General features: G+C 49.7%; 1 protein-coding gene across 1 annotated transcript in view; it reads right to left on the bottom strand.

Moving 5' to 3' along the window:
- Positions 1–24,079, bottom strand: part of LOC144144974 (matrix metalloproteinase-2-like) — a 238,219-nt gene extending 214,140 nt beyond the window's left edge. Inside the window, exon 1 of the mRNA XM_077676473.1 lies at positions 23,686–24,079. Coding sequence (XP_077532599.1) covers positions 23,686–23,856 — 171 coding nt within the window. The 5' untranslated portion in view covers positions 23,857–24,079. The remainder of the gene's footprint in view (positions 1–23,685) is intronic.
- Between the last annotated feature and the right edge of the window lie 2,023 nt (positions 24,080–26,102).

Raw genomic sequence — 26,102 nt, 5'->3', positions numbered from 1 at the left:
AAAAAATTTCTTCATGTATGTAGGAGGAGGCAGCAGACGCAAGGCAACTACAGCCCTGAACAACCGTATTACGCTCATGCAATCGACTGGTGAACCTTTTCGAACGTCTCTCGCTTTCTGGCTCTTGTTCTAACTTTATGTTTAGGTACGAGCACAATTTGTTTGCGATGCCTTTGCAGCTGTCATGGAGTCGGAAGGGAGCCGCGAGAACGTTTTTAAGCAACTATAATGCAATTACTCTTCGTGCTGTTCAAGGATATCCTACGAAGCCTCCCTTTGCCTCTCAGCAGGCGAGGGGCAGCCTAACCCCACAAAGCCTAATTCCGTCCGCTACAGTCTACGTTCATTCTGAGATGTCCTGTCCGCTGCTGAGGCAAAGGGAATTCCTCCGAAGTTAACTTCGACATGGACCATCACTGTGAGACTCAGCCAGTTGCAACCAGCAGGTAGGTTGCTCGTATGACCTAGTGTCACTAGAGAATGTCACAAAGTATCGGCATGCACTCTTTTCTCCTATCGTTCTGTGCACCCCCGCCGTGATCATTGGTCAGTTCGCATAACGTGACATTTTTTACACTGCGACGGTTCATGGGTACCGCCATTTTGTTGTTTATGCGTTTTCTGTCGGTCAACTGTGGTAGTTTTAACTAGTCCTCCCTGCTCCGCGGCTGCGCGCATCTGGCGTCGTTCCGAACACGGATCAAAGATAACGCCCTTCGCAGCATTTCAGCTTCGAAAGTGTGTCCGAAGCTGCCGTGTTTCTGCGTCTTCGGCAGTTTTGTTCACAAATGACCTCGCCAAAGTTAGCGGTGACGCCGCAGAAGCGGCAATCTGGCAACACTGATATTAACCAAAATGGCCGCCGTTGTTCACTTGCGTGCCTCAGTGACGGTACTCTATCTCATCTAGTGACACTAGTATGGCCAAGATATACGTTTAGCTCCAGCACTGTCCATTCCTTTCAGCGCCATTCGATACAAGTCGGAGTAACACCTACACGCCCGAGATGCAACCCATTTGTGACTTCATGATAGGCACGCGAATGCGTCATGCATTGCACTGCCCACTACTGCGCACACTGCTTCTGCTAGCCTGTTGTGTTGTCGTCTGCACTCAGCGCGTTGGCGAAACTTGTTGCGATAGCTTGTTGCTGTGGCTTCGCCGGCTGAACGAGACGCTCTGGGCCGACAGAGAAGAGAGGGACCTCGCGCGTGCGTGTGTGCGTTACACGCGTCCGAGATGAAGTCGGAGCCAACGGAGCGCTGTCGCGGGCTAATGTTTCTCCTTACGCGCCGCTTGCCAGAGATAAATCTGGCCGTCGACGCCGCCATTATGCACTCGCTTTGGCCGCTGGGCCGATTCATTTCCTCCTCGCTGCCAGCGCTGCCCGACGACCACCTATGAGCGCGGGCCGCGTATCAATCTCTCTCGCGGGCACCATTATCCCGCGCCAGCTTTCTCCGACTAGTCACCCGCGGCAACTAGCATGCAGCAGGGCGTGAGCGCTGCTGAGACTTTGCTAGCCCGGATAGGGACAGCCAACTTCTCCCGCTGGCAATCTCAGTTACCGCTCTATTGAAGCTTCGTCTGCTTCGTCTCAGAGACCACAGATCATGTCACGTGACTGAAAGAGCAAGCACTAAGTGCCTCCGCACGGCTTCGAAGTTCAACGCATCTTGCAGACCACCGCGGCCTCCATGTGTGTCGCCGTACCCAGGTGGATACGGTGGACGACATTTCTTCCCCCTTCCGCCTAGGCAGTACTGCACGCAACTGGAAGGCCATTCGGGCCGCGCTTTAGCTTTTCCCGCTCCTTATTCGACCGCCGGTGAAGCAGAAATCGAGAAGCGGCAGTGTAGGCCGGCTTGCACCCGAACCACATCTGTGCACACCGCGCGTCGCCTTCACCGTAACACACGGCCAGGAGTCCGGATATCATCGAGGAGCTCTCGTCACCCGGCTAGGCTTTACCCCGTGGCAAATATCCAGCAGTGTCGCAGCTACGCGCGCAATGAACAGCCAGCGGGTTTGGGAGAAGAGCGAGTGTTGATCCCCAGGCCGCGAGTGTATCTAGGTGGCATAGGTGGGAGGCCCCGCGAAGTCCTTACGGGATCAAGCGGGACTCATCGAGCTCGTAATTGGCTCGCCAGCTGGCCGCCAAGGGCCGCGGCAACGACTGCGTTGTCGACTCCCACTGGGGTCTCAACAGGGCTGCGCTGGGCGTGCGCGATCGATGACACTCGTATCCTCGGGCGGAGTTGTCGTTGTTGCTACTGCTGCTGCTGCTAATGATGATAATTATAATTACAACAACAACAACAACAACAACAACAACAACAATAATAATAATAATAATAATAATATTAATAATAATAATGTCACGGCTGTCACGATAAAGCTCACTTTGAACAGACGTCTTACCTGACGTGTGGCGAAGTTGCGGTGTTGGTTTCAGCACACGTTCATCGATATTTACCTTAAACAGTGACTAGTGTGAGAGACGGTGATGCCCCTTGTCACAAAGCTGTGCTTTCTAGCGTTGCGGCCTAGGTTTTGGGGGTACGCCACTTGTACCTGACCTGTACGAAACGCCAACGAAACGCCAATGCCAGCGCATACTTTATTTTAAAAACTGTGGTTGAGTCCTCTGTCATAGGAATAGTAAAACACGAAAGTGAAATGTGCAGCGAAATCTGCAGCTGAGCAGGGTTTGCGGGTCGGCGGCTGTCTTGTGGGCGTGCTTGGCGAGCGACGTCCTGCTGGCGGGTCGCTTCAGCAAAGGTGTACTGGCGTAATTTTTGTGACGGATATTGCGTCAGTGAAATATGGGTGTATCCCAAAAACTAACAACCCTAAGCATAGCGTGCTCTTTGGTGCTAAAGGTTGCTTCCCCGCAAGAAGACCCTGTGTGGAGGGGTGCACCCTTTACAGGCAACTTGCTTCTCTGTACTGGCGTCACTTCCGTGACGGATATGACGTAAGTGAAATCTTCGTGAATCCCGGAATAAAACACTTTCGTGTTAAAAAAGGCATGAGTCCATTTTTCTTTATTAAGTTTCCGCTTCGTCTCCTTCCTCTCTTTCAGTTCTACAGTGAGCGTGGAAATTTCTTGCGTTTGAAGCGGTATGTCGGAAATTCGAATGAGTTGTACACAAGTAGCAGCATATAATTATGGCGAAAAGAGAGATCGAAAAAAAAAAACAGACGCAACACGAAACTATAGATCATAAGAGCTCTAACGCACAACGGTCACAGTGCGTTCTTGGCAGGGGCGCTCTTCAGGTTAAAGACCGCGTGTGTACCACGGTACGTGCACGCAGAGTACAAAAGCAGATGCGAGGATGAAAATGTTGGCTCTTGACTAGAATGACCTTTCTCGTTCAACGAAACAAGTAACTTTTTTTTTTGTTTCTGGCGCGGGAGTTATGAGCAGCTCTCTTATGCGCACTTAGTTCACTGGGTGGCCAAGCTCATCCGCGTTCCCGTTACAAGCACCGCTGGCCAGCGCGGCTCTAAAAATTTATCACTCCCATGAAGGCGTCGTCCCAACAAAGGCACTTTCGGTCCACAAAACAAAGCAAAAACAAAAGCGCCGAGCAAAGCACGCGCGGGTAATCATTTTACGACAAAATGCGCGCGGGTTCCAGCGGACCATGATGCGGCTGTGGTTTTTAAGGCCCGACGCGTCCACCTTTCTACCCCACACGACTCCCCGGGCGATAATCACAAGAGCTGCGCCTCGGCGCATGGCTCTGGCGAGCACCCCGCCGACGGCAGACGGCCTGATATGTTTATATACTTTGGTTATTTGGCATACACGCGCTCGACGGCCCTGCGGGAGACAGAGAAAGGACCAAAACACCTCGGTCGCAAAGAAGAGCGGGCTAGCTAAGGAAAATGCATACGTGCACGACCCCATTCACGCGCGCTGAGAGAAGGAAAGAGCGGCCCTCGTCTGCACTCTTAATGTCGCGACACTACTCCGTTATAATACCCTTCCTTCGCGCTAATTTACGTTCCCTTTCTGTCTTTTCGCTTTCGATTCTTGCTGACCCTTTAATTTCAATCTGGAGCCTCATCACCTCTTCTTCTCCCCTTCTCTTCTCCGCCGCTTCTAATTTTGCTCGCACCCGCCGCGCCGCCGAGCCCGGACCCCCGTCCCAAGTATCGTCTGCGGGCGTCGTCTGCTTCGGCCATTACTCCGTGCTCGCCACTTAAAGCCATTGTGCGTCTAATGACTGGCGGCAGGAGGACGCGTCCGCGAAGACGGCACGCGCGACCACTCGGGGCCCAGCTAATGAAAAAGAGGACGAACGGCACGCGAATAATGCCCCTAATGATGGATGAATGTTAACGAAATTGTGCGCTGGCGCCAGGGACGGATTGGAGGAGGGCGGCTCGATCCGTTTCTTGCGCCCAAGGCGGCCTTCGGGGAAATGGCTCGGCTTGGATTCATTTATTACGGGCGCTCATCAGGCGCATCCTGTTTTTTTGCGGCGCAGATGTCGAAAATGAGACGAACCCGGCGGACTGTTGCGCCGACTCGGGCTCGATCCGAAGCCTCGGTTATCGTATCTTCGGCGTCCCGAAATAACTGCCACTAAGAGACATTTCGAGTTGTTCATTCGTTCTTGGTGCGCGATGCCGTTTGCTGGCTGGCCGCTGAACCACCTGAAGAATTAGCGCGCTTTTGTGGATTTAGCGCTTCGTGAAAGAGCGATTTCGATCGATTCTTCTGCCGATGCCATCATCCCCACCGAGGAAACGACGAGCCCGCGAGTCTTGGTCACTACGAAGAAAGACATCGCTACTGAAGTGGAGGTACAATTTTTGGGTAGCTGCCTACCGTTTCGAGGAATGACCCGGACAACATTACGCTGTAATCATCTGCGAATGAGTCACACAATTTTCTCTGCTGGTCCAAGACCCTGTGCAGAACTCCCCGTTCTTCCCTAAGACCACAAACATTTGCTCTTTGTAATCATTTGTGTCGGTTTTTTATCTCTTCAATATATGACGCTGATAAACTGTTCGTAGAATTTAATCAAGGCGCACTTATATGTTAGGTGACCAATGCAGTAATATCGGAACTAAAATGCGAATGCAAAATGGGCGTCTTAGCTGGCATGCTGACACGATTTCAGGGTGATCATTGATAATCAAAACGCTGCGATGAATCTCTACGGCAAAAAAATAACGAAAGAAATGAGAGAGAGAGAGAGAGAGAGAGAGAGAGAGAGAGAGAGAGAGAGAGAGAGAGCAGAAGTAAATAACTAAATCGACAAACAAGTAAGCAACGCGGCACGCTGCTTGTCAGTTTCACAATATCCAAAACAAATGCATTGCATGCGCTCGTCTGCGTTTTGAGAGGGAAAAAGAAAGAAGTCATCCATTTTTTTATTATTATTATCGTAGGGAAGAAAAGAACGAGACATTTTGCCTGCTGTAAAGGGGTGGAGGTAGGGAGGGGGTGGCGATGTGTTAACACCGCCTTTACCCCGATAGAGCTTCAAAAAAGCGCGAACTTCTTTCATGTGCTTTCTGTATACATTTGCATAACTTTTGAATAAACGTCGGACTTAGGAGCCTCGAACGAGCCCGTCAAATTAGGTTAGCACGTACATTAACTCTCATTTTTTTCCTGCTTAATAATTTATTTACACATTTCTTACTGAAAGCCTTTTTCCCGCACATGCTCCGATAAACGCGGGGAGTTGCGCTTTATAACGCCCTTTCTGTAGAATATTATACGTTTTCGTTTTGCCTAAGCGGATTACGAACTTTTGTGCGGGCGATCGATCAATGAGATTTATGCAACAGTAACTCGTCAGCACTAGTTCTCCCCTGTCCCGCCTCTTGCGCGTGTTCCTGTTCCACGTGGGGTGATCAGACGGGCACCGATTGAAGGTTTTAAACAATCATCTTTGTACAAAGACATCGCCAAACAGTGTTGCCTTTGTTCGTCTGTTTTTGGCTGCATGTTTTCATTTGCATAGCCTCGGCATTCTTCCATAGACGCTCTTGAACAGGATCACACGTACCGCTCGTACAAGACACGGCTTAGAAGTCACTTGTTACTTTCAACTACACAGCGCAGAGAACTTAAACTGAACCCGTAACGCGACCATGGGAACGCGCGACCGTGTCCGCACTTGCCTGGGAGGGGAGTGCGTCTTCTGACGACCGAGCTGGCACAGTGCCAAACCTGTGAGAGGCAGGCTTCCAGCGAGCTGCGCACGCTGCCTCCCTTCCTCTTTTATTGTTTCCGTGCAGGTTGCCGCAAACAAACCAACAGACGTGTTCTTCCTTCGCATGAGCATTCTAATGCTCCGGATAGGCTAAAAATGAACACAAACTGCGCGCGCAGCGCCACATGTTCTTATTGTGGCAATTTAGCAAGCAACAAACAATAACAGCGCCGAATTAAAAGCCGGCGCTCTCCTATCTCCTAAAAGCTGCCCACCAACCTCCGAAGTAGGCTGCTCTTTCAGGCAAACTGTCCGGTTTTCAGCCCACGTGCATGGCAGCTTCATTGTCACCTCCTGTACAAGTTTCACTCGCCTTATATAAAAGTAGGCTGAGAAACGCACTGCACACAGAAGTGCTCATAACGGCGTGATACGTAGACAGGGACCCGTTGCAACCATGTTGAGTCTCACGCAAACCGCGGTGCAGTAAGTAGTTGCATTACGCGGCTTACAATCCGCAAGCAGTTACAGGACACCATTACGATTACACCGAACTCAAATCATGCGGAAGGTGACGAGCTTCATTAGCTCGAAGGAGTTTGGCAGAGTTGCGACGGTGTCGTGCACCGAGCTAATGAAGCACGACACTTGCAGCAGGCTCTATATACTCCAATGGAGCGGTGGCCGTTACGTGCTGCCGAAGAGAAAGTTTTTGGGACCTTATTAGGCGATCTAAACCGTAAACCAAAACATAGCGACCGCTAGTTTGGCTACTTACCCCCTTTTTAAATGCTATACTCGTACAAAATACATTGTTTTATCAGTTTCAAGAGAGAATGTATTGAAATTTCTGAGAAGCACCTATTGCTCGTGCACACTGCGGTGTAGTGCAACGAGCCTGCGATGCTGGTCTTAACATATCACACATGAACATGAAAGGGTTCTCAACCACGCCTGAACAAAATCTAATTGCGAATAAGGTAAACCCACTGATCATTCCAACAAAAATAACTTCTAAGCCAAGCTGAGTGGCAACGAGAGCGTTCCATTAGGGCTTCGATAGAGATCGCCCGACTCCATTTGCTTCCCCACTCCCTTTAAGTTCACTTAGTAAACGGCTGCCGGAACGCACTAGTGCACGCCATACTGAATTAAGTTAAAGGCGACATTAGTTGGGGAGAGCTTGGAGCGCCCGTGTGACGGGTCTATTAGCCTCTGCAACACTCGACAGGCATTAATAGTCATATAATTTTTCTGCGGAGGGAGCTTTCTGTGTTATTTTGAGTTTCCGGCTGTTTCACAGTGTTCGCACTTTCGTGTTTTCATCACTATACACCTGAAACAATCTGCGCATAAAAGAAGGAGAAAAAAAAAAACGCGAACGCGTTGGAGATGGTGTGAAATGTGAAATCACCTCGTTGAATATTTCTTCTTTCTACTTTTAGGTTCTGAAAGTTTCTGAAATTTTGATCTTCTTAAAGGAGTACTGACACGAAATTTTCATGTTACGTTTTTTTTCGCTGCTATGCGTGCCTACCAGCCCACTAATCATAGAATGACAGATTAGACGGTCGAGCGCAGCGTAAACATTCATTTACAGCGTCGTTTATTCGTGCCAGTTTCGGTTTCGACAAAAAAACGCCGAGCAGCCGCCATGACAGGATGTATCACATGGCGTCACCATTCTTGCCGTATCGCTGCCTCTCTGGAAGCGCGCGCGAGCGAGCGCACAAGCACGCCCAGACCGGCCGAGGTCTTCGCCGTCCCCACAGGCCCGGGCAGAGTCAGTCCCAAAACCGTGACGTGTACACACGCCCGAGCAGCGCGCGCCAACCACAGCCAGTGCGTCGGCTTCCTTTTATCACTCCCTTTCTCCTCTAATCTTTATATACCCCTCCTCCCCCTACCCCCCCGCACTGGGTTGTATGCAGGTGAGCCCCCAGCTGGGCTCAATAATATCCCCAGTGCATCTCCTTTTCCTTTTTCACTCGAACCACTTACTTACTTACTTACGGCTTCGTCACGGGAGCCCCGACGTCGGCAGTTTGAGGCAAGTAGCAGATGATGTCACGTCGGCCCGCTCTGGGCTTTCTCGCGCGGGCGAAGATTAAAATGGATTTTAAATATGTTTCGCTGAACGGTTGCTGTTGAAACTTGCTGGGAGATATCTCCTGATAAAAAGGAAGCGTTTTACATAGTTATATCAGCTTTGAAATTTCGTGTCAGTACTCCTTTAAAGCATTTTGATTCTGAAGAATCATAAAGATTCAGCAGGCACAACAACGGATGCCGCGAATTAAGCGAGCATCTACATAATAAATATGAGTGCGTTCGCTAATACGAGATTAGTTAGCAACAACCGTTCTTACTTAAAAGCAAGCAATGACACCAGTTTACAGCGAACGAGGCAAATAAGAATGCCGTAGTTGCAAGTGACGCACTGCTGCAGCGGGCACATTTAGCCCAAACGCCACCGAAGCCCGGGCGACACGCAGCGCCCCTAGAGCTTTGCCACCCGTTGCGCCTTCTTTTACAGATGACGTCGCCTGCACAAACAAACCAGTTGCCAGCCATGCCTTCGTGACTCCGGGCACGGCCGCTCGATGGAAGACCTAGTTTCCATCGAGCGGCCGTGCTCCGGGCGCGCAGCGTCATACGCGAAAGCATCAGCTGTTCTCTCAAACCTTTCTTTTCCTCCCCTCACGCCGCTCTCGACTCGAGTGGCCTGCTTTCGGCGATCCCAACCGGCGTCACGCGCGCATTTCGTAAGGCTTATATCTTCTACGCCCGCGGAGAGCTAGAATGACAACACACTCGGCTCGTCCGAACGGAGCAGGAAAAACAAACCGTTCGCGCCGCAGAAAGTCCCTTCGCGGCAACGCAAAACGCTAACGGCGCCGTCTTCAGCCAATTAGGACATCGGGAGGTGCAGCGGAGGACAAAAGCTGACTACGGCAGCAGCGGAACACCCGCGGAGCACGGCCCCAGCTTCAGCTTTCGACCTTTGTGGCTGCCAATTAGTAAATTCTCGCCGTCTTCGGCTGAACGGTGGACGCCAGCGTCATAACCTCTAACTGAACCGCCGGGGGGTCGCGGCTAATTGACACCGAGGCGACGCGAACGGCTTGGCGGGTGCTTCGAGCGTGCACGCCGAATGTGCGCGAAGGCTCGCTCGAACGCCGGGAAGCCGGCCAACTGAGTCGACGACGACGACTCCGAGACTCGCCCGGAAGATGCACGAGGCGCTCCGCGGAAGTGCCGGGTAGGGCTTGCGCTAATGATGAGAACTGCAACTCCCGAAATGCCCCCTACAACGCTTAAGTGATGACGTCTTCTTTCACCGTCGCTAACTGAGGTTTGTAGCTAGTTACGATTTCAAGTTAAAGGGGCCATTAAGACAAAATACAACTCTGTTCAATAAAGAAGAAGAAGTAACCTTTGCTAACTTGTTCAGCTCCATACCAGCCTCAAAAGACGTTTTTCCCTACCCTTTTCGAAAAAGAAGGTAGGGAGTATCGGAAAACATTTGAATTTCGCGCTACTGTGACGTAATATAAAACCATTTTTATCAGTGTGTTAAATACACGCTAGCATCGAAGCGATATGATTAAACGGAACTAAAAGCCTCGTTACGATTGCCCAGTCGTGCCTCTGGGCGGTGGCTTTGATACGCGGATGCCAATCGCACAAACAAGATTCTGTGAAGTCATAGAAAAGTCGCCTTAAAGTGGGTGGGGAGTCGGCCACTGCTTCGTCTGCTTTCCCATAATATCTCAATAAACTGTTCGAAGTTTGCGATAAAATGGGTATGATCGCTATAGGGAAGTTAACCAAGCTTGCATTTTGTCTTCGTGGCTCCTTTAAAGAAAACTTGAAATACCGTAACTTGTGAGAAACAGCAATGACGGAGCTCTGCGGGCATGGTTATTTAGTTCACTGCACAAGACAGCCAGTTATCGCGAAAAAAAAATAAAAATAGGACGGAACGCCACGCTGAATGAAAAACGTGACTCCAGGCCTACGGGCACGCGTCCCATTTTCACAGCGCGCTTGGCCCGTTTCTCCAGACGAGGCGCGCAAGTCAATCACACAACGTCCATGGCATCCATGCAACCAAACAATATTTATATGAATCTCGCCGCAGCTTCATTCATTGCAGCTTACGAAGTGTGTACACCAGCTAGCATAGCCTCGCTGAAAAACCCCTTACCAAAGCCCACGTTAGTTGAATCCTCGCCCCCCCCCCCCCTCCCTCCCCGCCACCTTTAACTCAGTATACTGCTTCCGCCAAAAGAACTAAACAGTCACGTGCGTTAAAACGGGTCCACCGCCTGTCACTCTGCTGTGTACAGCTTCAGTCACAGAGGAACGTTAACTTCTTGGTCGAGGCGCGACGAAAGTCCTCGGGCACGCGTGCTTGAGTAGCTACCGGCGGCGCTGAGGGGGGGTCTTGCCAGCAATTCACGCAGCACGCGGTGTCCTGCTTGATGCTTGCTCACCGCACAATGCTGCGCTCACGCTTGTTCGTGAACGCGCTATGTCTGCAGAAGAAGAGGCTGGGGATGTGGACCGGTGCCATTTGGTTTCCAGCTCCGCGCTTGCTCTACCGCACAGCCCGAGGAAGCCATCACTTAGGTAGATGGAGGTCAAGTGACCTCCTCCTCACTCCAATTGCGCTTGCGAAACCCATCCTGCCATAACTTTCTCCGGCCACGCGCAATATCTTACACTACGCCTGTATGCATTGCCAATTCAATTACTGCGCGGTGTCGCCTCAAGGCCTTACAAATCACTCTCGTATAACTCCCCTACAGCACAATCAATATCGGGTTGTTCGAATAGTAATGGGCGACGCATTTCAATCCTCATGTTTCGACGGTTTTCGTGCGGCCGAATGCTGTACGTATAAACGAGCTCATCAGATACGTTTTGGGAATCACCGCATATCTCCCTACCGCGACTCGTGTGCATTAGGTATCGATTGTTTGACGTATACACAAGGCTCACGCAATTTTAGCAACCGAGTAAGCCTGGCTGCCTCAAGCGCACACCAGTTGCGGCTAGTTGTAGGTCTTTTACTGTAAAGGCTGCGCCAAACGTAAACATAAAACGTTAAAGATGCTACAGTGAATCATACCAAGTGTTGTTTTCCTTTTACACCTACTTCCTTTCTGCACTATCAATACATTTGCCACGTCTATATGATTTATTTTCTGTCAATTCCGTAAGTTATTAAAAGTATTCTTGCTCCTTCCAATAACTGTTCATCTGTATGCGCTGCATTGCTTGCACTTATTTACGTTTACTGTTGTCCTTATCTCACAGAGTATTATATTCTTTATTTTACGCGTAACTTTCTCACACATATTACATTACCTAGGCTTCTTTACATCCACCACTGCGTATATTTTTTTCTGTGTGTTTAATAACAAAAGGTTCACTAACAGTGTCCCATCCTGGAGCTACTACTTCTTCTATACTACCATACATGCATTGTATATTTCGTTAACTAAGAAACTGAATTGAACAGAAGTGAAGTAAAATAACTGGCCCGTCTAACCAACGCTAATCCAAAGAAGGCAATTCGTCCTCGATAAGACATGATGGCAAAGGCAAATTCTCACTGGTCGGGCATGCTCACAACCTGCTTGTACCAATTTATCTGAAGGATTTTTGAAACGGTTTGGGACAACTGAAATGCCCGCAGGGATCGCCCACCCAAGCTTCAACGGAAGGTGGTAAGGTTGACTGTTTCGACATTTTACTCATTCGCACCCCGCCCCCGTCCTCCCCAACTCACGATTGCTCTTCAAAGGCGCCATGAAGACAAAAAACACAAATTTGTCTTACTTTTAAAAAATTAGGCTTCAGTACCTCCATTCTAGCCTCAAAAGACGTTTTTTAACCGAAAAAACGAAGTGGTGCAGAAAAACTTTCAAAATTTCGCGCTCCGGTGAGGTGTTATGGGCAGGAGTGACGTCATTAGAGGCCAGCACTAAAAGGTAACTTTCAGTGTGTCAACTGCGCGTTATCATTCAAGTGATGCGGTCAAACGAAACTACAGGCCCAACTACAATCGTCCAGTCATGTGTCTTAGCGATGGGGTACTTCGGCGGCATCCAATTACACAAACAAGATTCTGTGACGTGATAGAGAAGTTGCCAAAAAGTGGCGGGGGAGTCGCCACTGCTCCGTACGTTTTTTTTTTTTTAATATCCTCATTATTTGTTCGAGGTTTGTAATAACATTGGTGTCATTGTTATCGGGACAAGGCAGTCTTTAAAATGAACCAGACTTGTATTTTGTCTTCATTGCCCTTTTAAGTATGGACGAAATAACGAGAAAACGGAACAGTTAACTGTTAACTATGTGTTCGTTAAAGCAATGTTTTTCCAGTTAGCCCTCTATAGTGGCTAAGCCGAACCCAGAGCCAACTCGCCAGACACTGCAACAAAACACACGAGTAACGTATCCAAAGCTGCTTTTTTTCCCCTTCACCGCGTTCATTATGCATGCCTATTTGCACCGTTCACGCGGGTACTTCAGCGCGAACGCTGCCTCCGGATACTTGGGGCTGCAGTTGGACGTGTTCTTCAGCTCGCACCATCAATCACCGGGCCACGCACGCGCTGTAACCATTTTCGCCCCAAAAATCGGGAACATGGTGTACACAGATATAGACCCGCACAGAAGAGGGGCGGCGGCGTCGGCGGCCAAAGTATCGTTCGTGCGCCGACAGCTTATAGTGGCAGGCAGATAGGGCAATTATTATTCTGGGCCAGCGCTTGGATGCGCTGCTGCTGATTTCATTAATTACCGCCCGGCACGCCATTCGCTCCCACGCATTCGTGGAGCAGCCCTGGAATCGAGCGCGGCCGCGGCGGTTACCTCTTTCGCCGACCAGTTCATTCATAAACTGCGTCGTGCTAGTCGCCGGTGCAAGCGCGCGGTGTCTGGCAACGGCCCCCTGCTATTTCAGGCGCAGATTCCGGTTCTATCGAATGCGGTCGCGGCCAGCAGACCACCGCGGCGACTGGCCTCTCCTGGTATCCGTAGTACACGGCATGTGTGAGCACGCCGGAGTGCGTTTACGCAACTCCAAGCAAGCAACCCCTCATCAAAGGACGAAGGCCTATACAATAAAATCTCGCATTCTGGCTGAGCAAAAAAAAAAAACACAAATAGAAACATCTCTCCCTACTTCTCGTATACGGAAGGAACGAAGGGGGCAAATGCAACGGAAGTCATGAGTCCCGGAAACGAAGATATAAGTCTAAGCTCGCAGATGTCAGGATTTTATCCATTGGAGCTTGCATAACAACATAGGTTGCTAACAGTAAAAAACTGCGGTCATTGTACTTCTTAAATGTATTGTAATAGCGCCAACAATGATCTCCTATGATCCAGACACTTCACGTCGGTGCGCTCGTCTTCTTATGAGTGTTTCGGATTTTATAATTATTGCTGCGTGTAGTCAGATCGTATGTTTCTGAACCGACCCATAAATTATGCCAACCCCTCATTTGTGAGGGAAAGGGGAAAGAAGAAAGGGTACTAGGAATGAGGGGAGTAGCAGTTGCATGGAGCGCACAGACGAGCTGGCGTGCTGGCTCCCAAAATAGAATCGCTCCCTTCAATAAAAAAAAAATCTACCGTTAAAAATGTGCAGGTGTTCGTGTAACGGCACTCGATACTCAATGATAATGCCGCAGTGGACCTCACGCCTCGTCCACCACCTGGTTCCCGCCAAGCGACCGGGCGTGTTAGTCGCCCACGAAGACGTGCATCAGGATTACGCACTGCGGGGACTAGAGGACCACACGCGAACGTTGTGAATGGGTTGCCTACTCGCGCGGGTCAGCCTGGCGTCAAACCTTTCTGGAGCGGCGCAGTTTTCCTGTTTTACGGCACGTGAGCTGAGTCGCACGTTTCTGGGACTGTCGAGGGCACGCCTCGTGCCGTTCTCAGCGTGCAGTTCGGTGGAAGCGGAGGCTGATGCGTCATACGCGTGTCTGCGTTTTTTCGCCTAAATTGCTTAACCTTTCGTCGTATGTGACGAGGACGCGTCCCGGTGATTATAGGACTACAGCGCCTCCTTTCATTTTTTCGGGTTTTCCTGGGCCTAGTCATTGCGGGACGTCCTTTGTTGGGTTCTCATCCCTCCTTCGAGCAACGGCGGGCTTCCCCAGACAGTCCTGATCCGGATATCCAGCCCAACGTCCTGACCCAAGCGCGAACAGCCACCGAAGGCGAGGGCGTTTGCATGGACGGCATCACGAGGCGAGACGCATAACGTCAGCCTCTTTGCTCCAGGAGTAAGACTTGTTTCTCTTTCTCCCTCTCTCTTCCTCCCCCCCCCCTCTCTCATGAAGCCATCACCTTTCCCGCTTTTGCTTATTTTCGTTTACTTCTAACGCTAGCCACTGGCGCAGCGTATGCTGGATTTTTTTTTGTTGTTGTTGTTTTTGTGGTGGTTTGAATTTATTGACAGTCGGCCGCTAAGAAGGATCCAAAGGTACGAAGGGTGCACCACGGCCCTACAGAAAGCGTAGCGGCAAGTCTAGAACCATTAACCCGAGCTATTTTCCCGGAAAACCATATTTCTCTCTCTCTCTCTCTCTCTCTCTCTCTCTCTATGTAGACAAACGAGAAAGACTTAGAAAATGAAAATAAGTTTACTGACGTTTCAGGGAGAGGACTCCCTTTCTTCAGAGTCAACTGAAGAAGGGGAGTCCTCTCCCTGAAACGTCAGTAAACTTATTTTCATTTTCTAAGTCTTTCTCGTTTGTCTCTGTCTCTACTAACCTTATTTTTTTCGCGCTCTGTGTGAGTTTTTATCTTTTCAGTCTATATATATATATATATATATATATATATATATATATATATATATATATATATATATATATATATATATATATATATATATATATATATATATATATATATATATATATATATAATATATAGATATATATATATATATATGTCGCGAGGCACAATCTCCGGGCCGTAAAACGGAGGTAGAAAATCGATATCCTCCAAAATACGCAAGAAAGTCATAAAGCCGTGCACGGTATCGTGCACTCAGTTCGGTTCGCAATCGACGATAGATAAATGAAGCAGGGCCTGCATGGATAATTGCGGACCAAAGATAAGCGGAGAAGAAATTCAAATTCGTCTGCGCCTAAAGTTGTCCCACCTACGAACGAAATGTGCCTTCTGAATCGACATAGGCACCTCTGCCTAAAAGGTTGTGGGTTGTCTACATTTCTCGTGCGCATGACCTTTCTCCCTTACTGTTCGCGTCACAACGATATTGTGAGTAGATCACGACTCTTCGCTCGGTTTCTGGTGTAAGCTAAGCAGAGATTTATACACCCCCCCCCCCCCCCCTTCAACTCTCCCCCAACATCCCTCCAGGAGAATTTCGACACCTCCCCCCTGCCCCCCAAAAAAGATTCCACAACCACGAGCTCCCCGCCCACGAATTTATACACGCACCCCAACATCCCCCAACACCACCCAGGAGACTTTTGACACCCCCCCCCCTTCCCCAAAATCAGAATTCTGGGTAAACCCCTGAAGCTAAGGCCATCCGCAGCTTTTCCACGGCGTGTACATGGTGCGCTGTTAGCGTCAGCGGAGGAGAAAAAAAGAAGGGGTAGGGGTGGGGATTCCTGCTACTAAATTCGAACCTCGTTAATTCAAACCCGCCTAATTCGAACTTCTGGTTTATTCGAAAGGACGCTGCAGTCCCGGCAAAGTTATGTGTATTTAAATAGCTTTCGTTAATTCGACCTTCTTTGATTCGAACAAATTTTAGGGCCCCTTCGAGTTAGAATTAACGAGGTTCGACTGTACGTGCGTATGCGTGTACAGTCTCCAAGACGGCTGCCAGGAGACCCGCAGAATGCCACCGGCGTAACGTCAACAGCCTTCCTCCCAAGAAGGCACAGCTTTAACCGATGTCGACCCGGCTGCGAGACGGCAGTAAAAGCTGAGACAACCTGCCTGGAACAGCTGCTTACAGCGAGCGAGCGTGTCAGGCAGGAGGGGCGACTGTGGCCAACGAACGGTTTACAGGAGCGCGCACGCCGGAGGCTGTCGGCGCCATTAGGGCGTGTGTGTATGCTTATCGCGGTTTACGACGCGCTCTGTTCTTCGTTGCTATTTTGACACTTTGTTGCTCTACTCGCATAGGCACCTCGGTTGTTAGGACGCTGAGTTGCTGGGCAGAAGATCCAGATTTGACCGACCTGTCTCGACTCTTTACAACTAGAGTTGTTCCTTCTCTGCAAAACCCGATTTTGACCAATTTTTACACCCCGAACTTCTGTCCGGAGAATCGGGTTAAGCGCGATTTATCCCCGAATTGACCTTTTCGAAGTAGCGATCTGTGCAATCGTGCGCTGACGGTCTGCCATTCTCAACCAGTACTTGCTGGAAGCAAGCCCCACAAACACAGCTTTCGAACTCATTGGGTATTGGCATGACTCTGCCGCTCGCTATCTCAGGCTCGCAAATGCTGCACTGACATTGTGGCGCCTAGCAAATGAAAGCTGCGACGTCGAGAGAACTTTCTCCCGCCTGAGATACTTTCAATGATTGGACCGGTCTCGAATGGAGAACGACATGTTACGCATGCAGATGATAATGTATGTAAGTAAGGATGTGTAAAAAGCGATAACTAGCTTTTCGTGAATCAAATGCTTCATTTCTTAGAAGTTATCAATGCTCTTTACTGCCATCATTACTGATTCAGTTTCAAAGAAAGGCCACATTTCGGAGAGTATTTGCCAGAAAACCCTGATGCCCCCCCACCCCCTTCCTCTCCCCCGGTTGCCAGCTTGAAACAAAGACCAATTTTAACGTGTTAGAGATTAGTTCGTGGAACCTTTTGATAAAATAAACTGAGCGTATTCAATCTACAGACGTACTGTCTGTAGATTTAACCCGAAAAACCCGAATTTCGGAAGGGTTTTACAAAACTACCCGATTTCTCCCCGATGAACAGTTTGAAAAATAGCACCCGATTCCCCCCTCCCCCCAATTTTAAAAAGTTATAATACCCGAAAACGAACAGCCCTATTTACAGCCCAAACCAATTTTTTTTCCTCAACATTGTCACTGATAACTGGGGCCTTAATTTCAGCGAACAAATAAGCCTAGAAACATGTATCCGCTGACGTTTTGGCAAGCGTTCGGTGACATAAGTGGCAACTTTATCCAGGGTGGCACTCAGAGCTTTAAAACTTTGAGAAGATAACAGCAAAACTTGAATTCTTTTTTCCTACATTTTCGCACGAATAAATGGACTACCATCGCAATCACGCAAGGGCGATGCGAGCAAGCCGCCCTATCCGTGCACTAGGTATGGTGACATAAACCGTAACTGCCGCACAGATGACCACCGGGAGGAACCAAATCCGCGCCACCGCTTTAATCCAATTCTTCTATGGTAGCCATGAGTTTGAGCGAGAATCGCTCGTAGACGCGCTCTCGCTGTCAAGCATTTTGTTTAATACTTATACGCTTTGCGGCGATTTGCAAAAGAGCTAGCGATTTTTGGTTCTGCGGCGCTGTAACAAAATCGCTCGTAAAATTTTCAAATAGCGATCAATTCAGACATTTATTGCTTGAGCAAGGAGCAAAAGTACACTCAAAATATTTTCGAAGAATAGAGCGGTTAGACGTAAATACCACATATTAAAGCGCCGTTTTTATAAGCCACCACCCCCAGTTCTTCCGAACCAACGAAGTAAATGCTTCCGAAAGTTCTAGCGGCTTCGCCACGGTGTACTTCATGAGCCGCAAACCGTCGAACACCTATCCTAAGACTTCCCCGTCTTGTCCCTTTTTTGTTTGTTTCTTTGCTTCAAGCTTTGAACTCTTTTTTTCTCTATTTTTTCACACCTACTCCTCCACAGCACGGTTTTCGGAGAAGTCGTGGTTGAGGCGTGAAGCCACCCTCCGGCCACGCATCGCCGACGGCACAGGAACTTGGGCCTCTAAGCCGTGATTTTAGAAGCCGCTGTGAACCCAAGCGCCCTCTCTCACACGGGCCCCATCATAAAGTAAACAAACGAGCCGACGGACCGCTTTATCGGCCTGTGCAGCAGTTCGGCCCTGCAGTCAGCTGGCGACCGCGGAGCGGCAGAGAGCTTGTCCGCCAACACCACCTACTTATACATCGGCCCATTCTTTTCTAAATGAAGAAAATATAACCGTTTTGGGGGGAATTTCCTTGGGAAGATTAGAAATCTGATCTGTTCATGATTTCACTCCAACTATATTTGAAGAACAAGCTTATGTATTTGCGGCGATCTTTCCCCTTAGCACCAGTCGTGTTTGAGTGCCGTCTTGCGAATTTCGGGATTGTAGTGCGTTTTTACAGACACTAATCTTATCGCGTAGGAACGCCCAATCGAGACCACCAGAGGGCCCCGCCCGTTTGGTTTGAGTATAAAACATAGGTATATTAGTCCTTTTTGGTAAGGTTACATGTCATCACCCCGCTAAAAGGGGAAACCAATAGAAATCATCATCATCATCACCAAGACTCGGTGCACGCCGTGTCCCAAAAAAGTCCTACAAAGTCACTCGCTGTGCGTGAGGCATGCATCGTGCAAACCGAATTTCAGTATACAGTTAGCGTTCGTAGGGCTCTACACTAAAGTACTCTCAAACTGCACCGGCGTTCGAGCGTGCTCACATTCAAAGGTAGCTTTTCGGAGAAGCCACTGTTCCCATCTTAGACAGTCGGCGCTCCTAAACTTAATACAGTTTGTTGGCGCTAAGCCTGTTCATCGCATCTCACCAAATCCGCCTTTGACGTTATCCAACTGTAATCATCACCTGCCGCTATATTATACATATGCCATCAGCAGCATAATCACAGCCTCGACAACCACCAGCATCATAATTATCATCACTGTCGTCTTCGTCGCCAACATTCAGTATCAAATGCACAGTAGGATGAAGGCGAAACTCATTCTTTGCTCCATCGAGTTATCTCCACCGAATTGTCTCCGTGCCGCCTTTCTTCTGCCGTTCCTAAGTAGGCATCTTTGAGAAGGCTACTGAGTTGGGATCTCTGGGAAGGGTTGGGATCTTAAGAGTTCTATTTAAAGAGGCGCCTCCTACTCTGTTTCAGCGGTACTTGTCGTTAGTCCACAACACCACACGTCTCGCTAAACTTCACTTTGGGCCCTTTATTTCAGATGCAATATTTCCACATGAGCATCTACCCCTGGTCCCAGATGCTCGTTTCGTATTCGTAAACGCTACTTCCATGACCCTTCTTTCCGCGACTCTTTCGCATAACGGAATGTTTTTACAGCAAAGCTGTTTAAGGCTAGAATCCAGGGGATCGTCTCGGTCAACAGAGCGATGTAGACAAGAATAGCACGCAAGTGTAGAGCCACGTTGCGGCGCCCATTCAAACCCCCGGGATTGCAAACTGTGCGTCACACCTTCAGCGTATGGGGAAAAAATCATAACGAATAAAAGAAGCCCCTAGGGCCTTCATATTTTAATACAAAACGGCTTATATTTCCCCTAAAATGTGCCTTCCAAACAATGCATACGTAATTAAAGGTGAAGCCGACTTTAAGGGATCGCTGTAAGCTTGTTTTTTGTAAGATGGCTTTTCCACATCAAGGGTTGCCCAGTGAAGCACGGCCATGTTCGGAGGGAGTATCATTACGGAAAGTGGGTCTAACCCTTGCTTTATTAAAACCACCCAGAAACAGCCGCTGAGGCGACTCAAACATTACACCGAGTTTTATTTACTTTACAAAATTACGTAGTTCATAGTAAAGTTGTAAATATTGTGTAATTCTCGTCTGCTGTCGATAAACGGGCTTCTACGGGAGGGAGACGGACAGCCCTATGTTTGTCCACTGGAATAGTACTCTAATTCGTCAAATTTTCATTCAGGTAATTAACCAGGAAGTATGCTCAAATCGCAAATTACAAACAAGCGTGAATTGCTTCGTGCACTCCTTAACTACTACGACCCGGTCAAAGCATATTCTCGCTCACGTTGAGGCTCGGCACCACAGTTTTGCTGGTCATCCTTCTTCACAGCGCGGAAGGGCGCTGAATTTCTTCGAGGCGCTTCTGCCCACGTATCTCCTAGCTTCACAAGTCGGCACCAGAGGCATAAGCATTGTTTGTATATTGCTCATACTTCTTCCAACGACAGCGCAAACATGCTGACCATTACACGAGCATGTGACCCCAATGCATCCTAACCTATACTAATTATACACTACTGATTTCTTTCCCAGGGTTTGGATAAGCACTAACTACTTTTCAATTGATGATGAGGAGTGTGGCGTTAAATCCAGCGCACTTATAAATTATTCGGCGTGGTAGAAAAAACCGTCTTAAACTCGTGTTCTTTGTTCCTGTCGAGCGCTTGACGCTTGGCGTCATCAATTTGGGATTGGCCCGGATGTCCGATCCAATTACAGGGCCTCGCGGACTTTCGGCTTACGGAATACTTTAATGTTGGAGGAGCTTGGTACACAGGCGAGCTGACTGCATGTTTAGCTACCCGTTTTCCTCCTTGTTTATAGAAGAGAGCGGATATCCCTGGTGTCGCTTCACTTCCGTTAAATTAACCCTCGCCGAACCAGCTAGGAGACGCTTCGATTATCTGCGTGTAATCACTCGCGCCCTACTTCCGTGCCAAGGAATGAAACATTAACAATAAAACGGCTTCCGATGCCGTATATAATCAACGCTTTTCCGGTTGTCGTCGTCTGGCCGTCGGGGTGCAAGTCTGTTCGCCCGAACATGCAAAAGCGCCTCGCCCACGCCGTCATGCATTCGCTTCGTGGAAGGATACCTCAGGAAGTCGCTGCAACTTCTACTCCGAAAGCGTTCTGCGCGCTTTCGTGCTTTCCCAGACGTCAGGATGCAGGATGAGTTCCGGGCGATGCAGCGAAGCCCGCACTTTGGGTGCAAGACGTCATCTTTTCCCGGTACCGGACATACACCCGCACACTTTATAGCGATCGGCAAGCGGTTGATCGCCCCGAAAAATGGCCTTACTATGTTGAAACGGCGCGTAAGCCCTTGTAACGAATTAAACTGTCTACGCTAAAACCTAACCACAGTGCTCAAGCTTAAATACATTTAAGTTTAGCGGGCTTCCTGTCCTACTGTAACCGATCTACACTGGTGCAAGCTTGAACTGCTTAATAGAAAGAAATCGACGAAACTATTTCTTAGGGAAGCGAAATGTGTACGCTCGTTCGAAAGCTCTCCTCACCTAGTAGACAAGCCAAATATTAAAAAAAAAGGTAATGAGAAGAGCAAAATAAAAAGAAGCGCATGCGCCATCTAATTTCCTTGTTTTGCCCGCAGGCAACGTCCTTCATTCCTCTACGAATATATAATAATTTCCCCACTGAACGCTCATCAGGCCATATCTCTTCGCTTCTTTCTTTCTGTCTTTCTTTCTTTCTTTCTTTCTTTCTTTCTTTCTTTCTTTCTTTCTTTCTTTCTTTCTTTCTTTCTTTCTTTCTTATCGCAACAGAATGAAGCGAGCAGGGCAAGTTGCGGCGGGGATGCCAGCGAGCGGTTCTCTCCGTTGTTTGCGGCAAGTACACGCTCCGGCATCTTCCTCGCTCTGGGCGAACAAAAGCGCGCACTTGACTCGCGCTCACGCCTTGTGTACGCTTTTGAATCAGCGCCATTCATGCGAATCCGAGCTGGCTTTGATGCGATAGCGATGGCGCCGCAGTGGTGAAAGTTTTCCCTTATACTTCCACGCGGCAGTCCTCCTGCTCATCGTGGCGATGAAGAGACGCGACTGCTGGAAATGACGACGATTATGGTTGGCTTATTATTCTTATCGGGGTGGTGACAAGCGCGACTTCGCTGCTTCTGAAGGGGCCGATAATGCAAGCAACCGTTAGAAGCAGGCTTAATTGTATTTCTCCTCGCTTATACCTGGTTGGAAAAACTAGAGATCGATAAACACGACGACACAGAAGAACGACGGCAGAAGCGCTAGTTTTTAGAACAAGTACACGCAAACTTCCCCCACCATGTGCTTAATATTCGGTTGCGATTAACTACCTTCTTCCCTGATTTTCCTCCACAGGTATTATCATCATATCAGCCGCATCACTCGCTGTTTACGTTACTCTTGGTTTACCGCCATTAAATCCGTTAAATGATAAAGCATCAGCAAGGCGGACATTACCATCCTCCTGGCTCTCTTGTTAACTGCTTATCTCGTACATGGTTGTTCGTACAGACGGCGCATACTGTGCGCATCTTTAAATAACTATGAGGCTGGTTCTGATAATTTATTGCAGTGAATGTTCTCGCTCGAACCGAGGGTATCAGCCATTATTAGTAACCGCACGCGGTGTAAGAATTTCAGGTACCGCTCTCAGGTAAGACCACTTTCAGTCTACGTTAACTCCGGACTCACTCAGGACAGCGACTGCACGGGCAGAGGTAACTAATACAAATATTATTTAGTGTGTGTTCGAAGCGGCTGTTGGCAAACAAACAAAATAAAGACACCGCTGGGTTAGTTTTCCCGTTAGTGACGTCTATCAACAAGCAAGCGCCAAAGTACGCGTGCTTTGTACGGCGAGTAAGTGCCACCCCGTTTCCATTCACAGAGAGCCCGACACGAGCACTAAATTTGCACAACGCGTCTAGAGACAACACAAAAATACAGTGAACCTTCCTTATATTGAAGTCCTCCGGGCAGGAAACTGATTTCGTTATACACGGTACTTCGTTTAAAGGGGGTGATTCGTGAACAACTTCGAATTAAGGGAGAATTCCAGCAAAGCGGTTTCGTTGTAGCGAGGATTTCCTGCGTATCGCACGCTTGCACGGTGCTAAAAATAAAAGCGAGTCCATTTCGCAAGCTGCCTGCAGCACTGTGGATGCTGCAGGGATCTCAAATAATCCCCGCTAACTCCGTAACATTCAACGGAGGCCGGCTGAATAAAAACGACAATAGGCGTTGGGCATTATGGGAAAGACATTTCCGTGGCTCCGTTTGGCAGATGGAACCGCCTCAGCATGCCTCGTAGCTTTGATCCTGCTCCACACAGCTTGGTAAATGAACAATAGGATAAATATTGTCGTGTTTGAGTCTACGCCACAGAGGGCGAATGACAAGCGAGTGAACTAGGTCGCTTAATGACCGCGTTACTTTATAGAACTCCCTTGAGCCAACCGCGCGGTGCATTGCAGGCGTGCCTGCTTACCGTACTTCCGATTCAATACGGTAAAATTCGCCAGCCTTGTTTTTTTTCCCGGGATTAAACTAGCAGTGATACCAGTAAAAGAGAAAAATCAATTGGTATAGCCGAAATACCGTAGCATACGATGCTTTTATGAGTAGATTGCGTGCAGTAGTAATCGTTATAGAAGGTTGAGCGTGTAGCCGCCGGTGTGGATCCGTCGGAGCCTGGAGAAAGCGTGCAAGTAAGTATGCAGGATGGAAGCTTACCAGCGCCGCCGTGTCCGACACAGTCGCCGAAGAGTCTTGGGATCCAGACGTCATCGCGGGGGCCCACGCCGCGACGACCAGCACTAGAAGCAGCCGGAGAGAGTGGGAAGACGACGCGTGCCGCGTGCCCTTCGACGGCGGCCTGCGCCACCGACAGTTCGGACCCTGCATTCTCTAGGGACCGCGCGTTGTTGTCGTCGCCGTCGACGTCAACTCGAGCAGCGAGGCCGAATGTGTGTTCCCTGCGCCCCGGCGAGCGTTCGCCATGCCCCTTCAGTTCGAGCCCGTTTCAGTCAGCGGCGTACACATTGTCCCGTCACCGACACGCTCCCCGTGCTCGCTCGCCGTCGACGCCCAGGCGACCGGCTTCGGCGGCGGCTCACGAGTCTCTTGCCGGGGGAGCCAACCTAGCCCGCAAACGCGCGCGCGCTTGCGCGCGGTGGTGGCGCGCACGGCGATCGGCGCGCGCGGGGAAATTCTGGACGCGCCCTAGGGACACTGCGTACCTAGTGGCACTATCCCGCGCGCTGGGGCAAATTTTCCCGGGCTTCAATTTCGGAGGCAAAGAATGGACTCGAGAAGCGCAGGACCGGAGCGGTTGGGGGTTAATGGGAGAGGCCTACGTCCTGCAATGGACCTAAGTAGGCTGTTGGTGATGATGATGAACTGCCGATTTTAAAGAGCGAATTACTTCAATACAGAGAGGAGGCTAAAAAGCTCTAAGGGTAGGGGAGGGAAAATGATTGGGAAATGCATCACAAATCAGTTGTGATAAATGAAACGATGTAATATTTAAGTGTCCTCATCAAAGTGTCTCCCGAGGTACCATTGGCGCCACAACACTTTCGCGTGTTGTGTCCCTGTTGTTACCCTGTGGGCGTGTGGTGTCCGGCGTAGTTCTAGGAGAGCCTTAATGGTTGATGTAGCAATATGGAAGCGCACCAGTGCTCATTTGTGACTGGATGACTGGGACGGTAGTCGGTCAGCCATTAAACCATTTTGTAGCGCAGCATGGAAGTCTTCGCGGGGTGACCAGTTTTGCACTTGAGCGCTAGAGGTCAAACCACAGCCCTTCCGCAAGCCCCCGCCACGGAGCAGCGGCCCGATAACGGGGAGTCATAGGCGAGGAGGAAAAGATACGTGCGCGGGACCCGTGCGCGGGCCGTGGCGGAGGAAGGCGAGGAGGCCGCCGCCGCAGCGATAAGAGCACGTGGCCTCGAGGCCACGAGGCCACGTGCGGCGCAGAATCGTGTCGATAGAGGAAGACGAACATACAGCTGGGGTCCCTCGTACAACGGCGAGGCTTAAAGAAACCCTGCAACACTTTCGATAAACGCTTTCATTCTTTCATTCGCGTCTGGAAACACTGCGAAAGCTACAGTTATCGCCAGCACGGAGCGGCACTGCGTGATTTGATCGTCGCACCAGACACACCTTCCGTTTCTGCTTTGTTTTTGTGGCTTTATTTTTAAAGTTGCTATCGAAAAGCGTTTGTTGCTGCAACTGAAGGAAAACCGGCCAACAGCAGCTATAGGCCTCGTGCGCTCGTTTGGAGGCGCCACTGAATTGGAACCGGTGGCGCCCCCTCCGGCGCCGCGCCGCAGGAGTAAGGAGTCTTGTATTTAGCTTTACACACTCGGTCGGCTGTGAGATGGTTTCCGCCGCACAGTCCGCACTTGGGTTCGCAGGTGTGGTCTTCCGCCGGCCTGGCTACTCCACATCCCCTACAGATCTTGTTTTTGGGGTCGGGGCACACATCCATACGGTGCCCCAGTCTGCCGCACGCATGGCAGGCCTCGATTTGTTTGCGGTATAATGTGCACTCCATCAGAAGGTTGCCATATCGTATGTATCTTGGCACCTTTCGCCCCGCAAAAGCGATAACCACAGACCGAGACCTACCGATGCGGTTGGCCTGGAGTGCCGTCGGGTTGTAGTCTTTAACGACCTGTTCTTGGATATCCTGGGCGGTATCTTCTAGTGGAATGTCCCGAATGACCCCCTTCACCGTGCCGTGGGGGGCCGCCTCGTAGGCGCAGACTTCGTGCGTAGTTCCGCGGACGTCAATTCGTTCCACCGATGTGTAGCGGTCCGCATTCTCCCGTCTTGGTGTGCTGATTACAAGGATGTTCTGGTGGCTGTTCGGACACACCACGTCTTCTCTTGAATCTTCTGCTGCGATCTGCGCCGCCGCCGTCAGAGCCCTGCACAGCTCTACTCGAGTCACGTCGCCGACCCGGAGCCCTCCACGCGGCCGCACGATTATCTTCATATCGCCGCGCGGGAGCTCCGGCATCCGTGCTCTTTTCAACAGCTTGCCTTTGTTAATGGGCGGGCGGCAAGGCGTGGCCTTGGCGCGCTCGCTGTTGTTGTCGGGCGCCGGCGGTAGGCCTACCGCGTCGCCGCCCGTCTTCTTG

The sequence above is a fragment of the Haemaphysalis longicornis genome, unplaced genomic scaffold (assembly GCF_048455015.1).
Source record: "Haemaphysalis longicornis isolate Haplotype H1 unplaced genomic scaffold, Haemaphysalis longicornis Haplotype H1 scaffold_7, whole genome shotgun sequence".
In the NCBI taxonomy this organism is placed as follows: domain Eukaryota; kingdom Metazoa; phylum Arthropoda; class Arachnida; order Ixodida; family Ixodidae; genus Haemaphysalis; species Haemaphysalis longicornis.
This window is presented reverse-complemented; position numbering and strand designations above follow the sequence as displayed.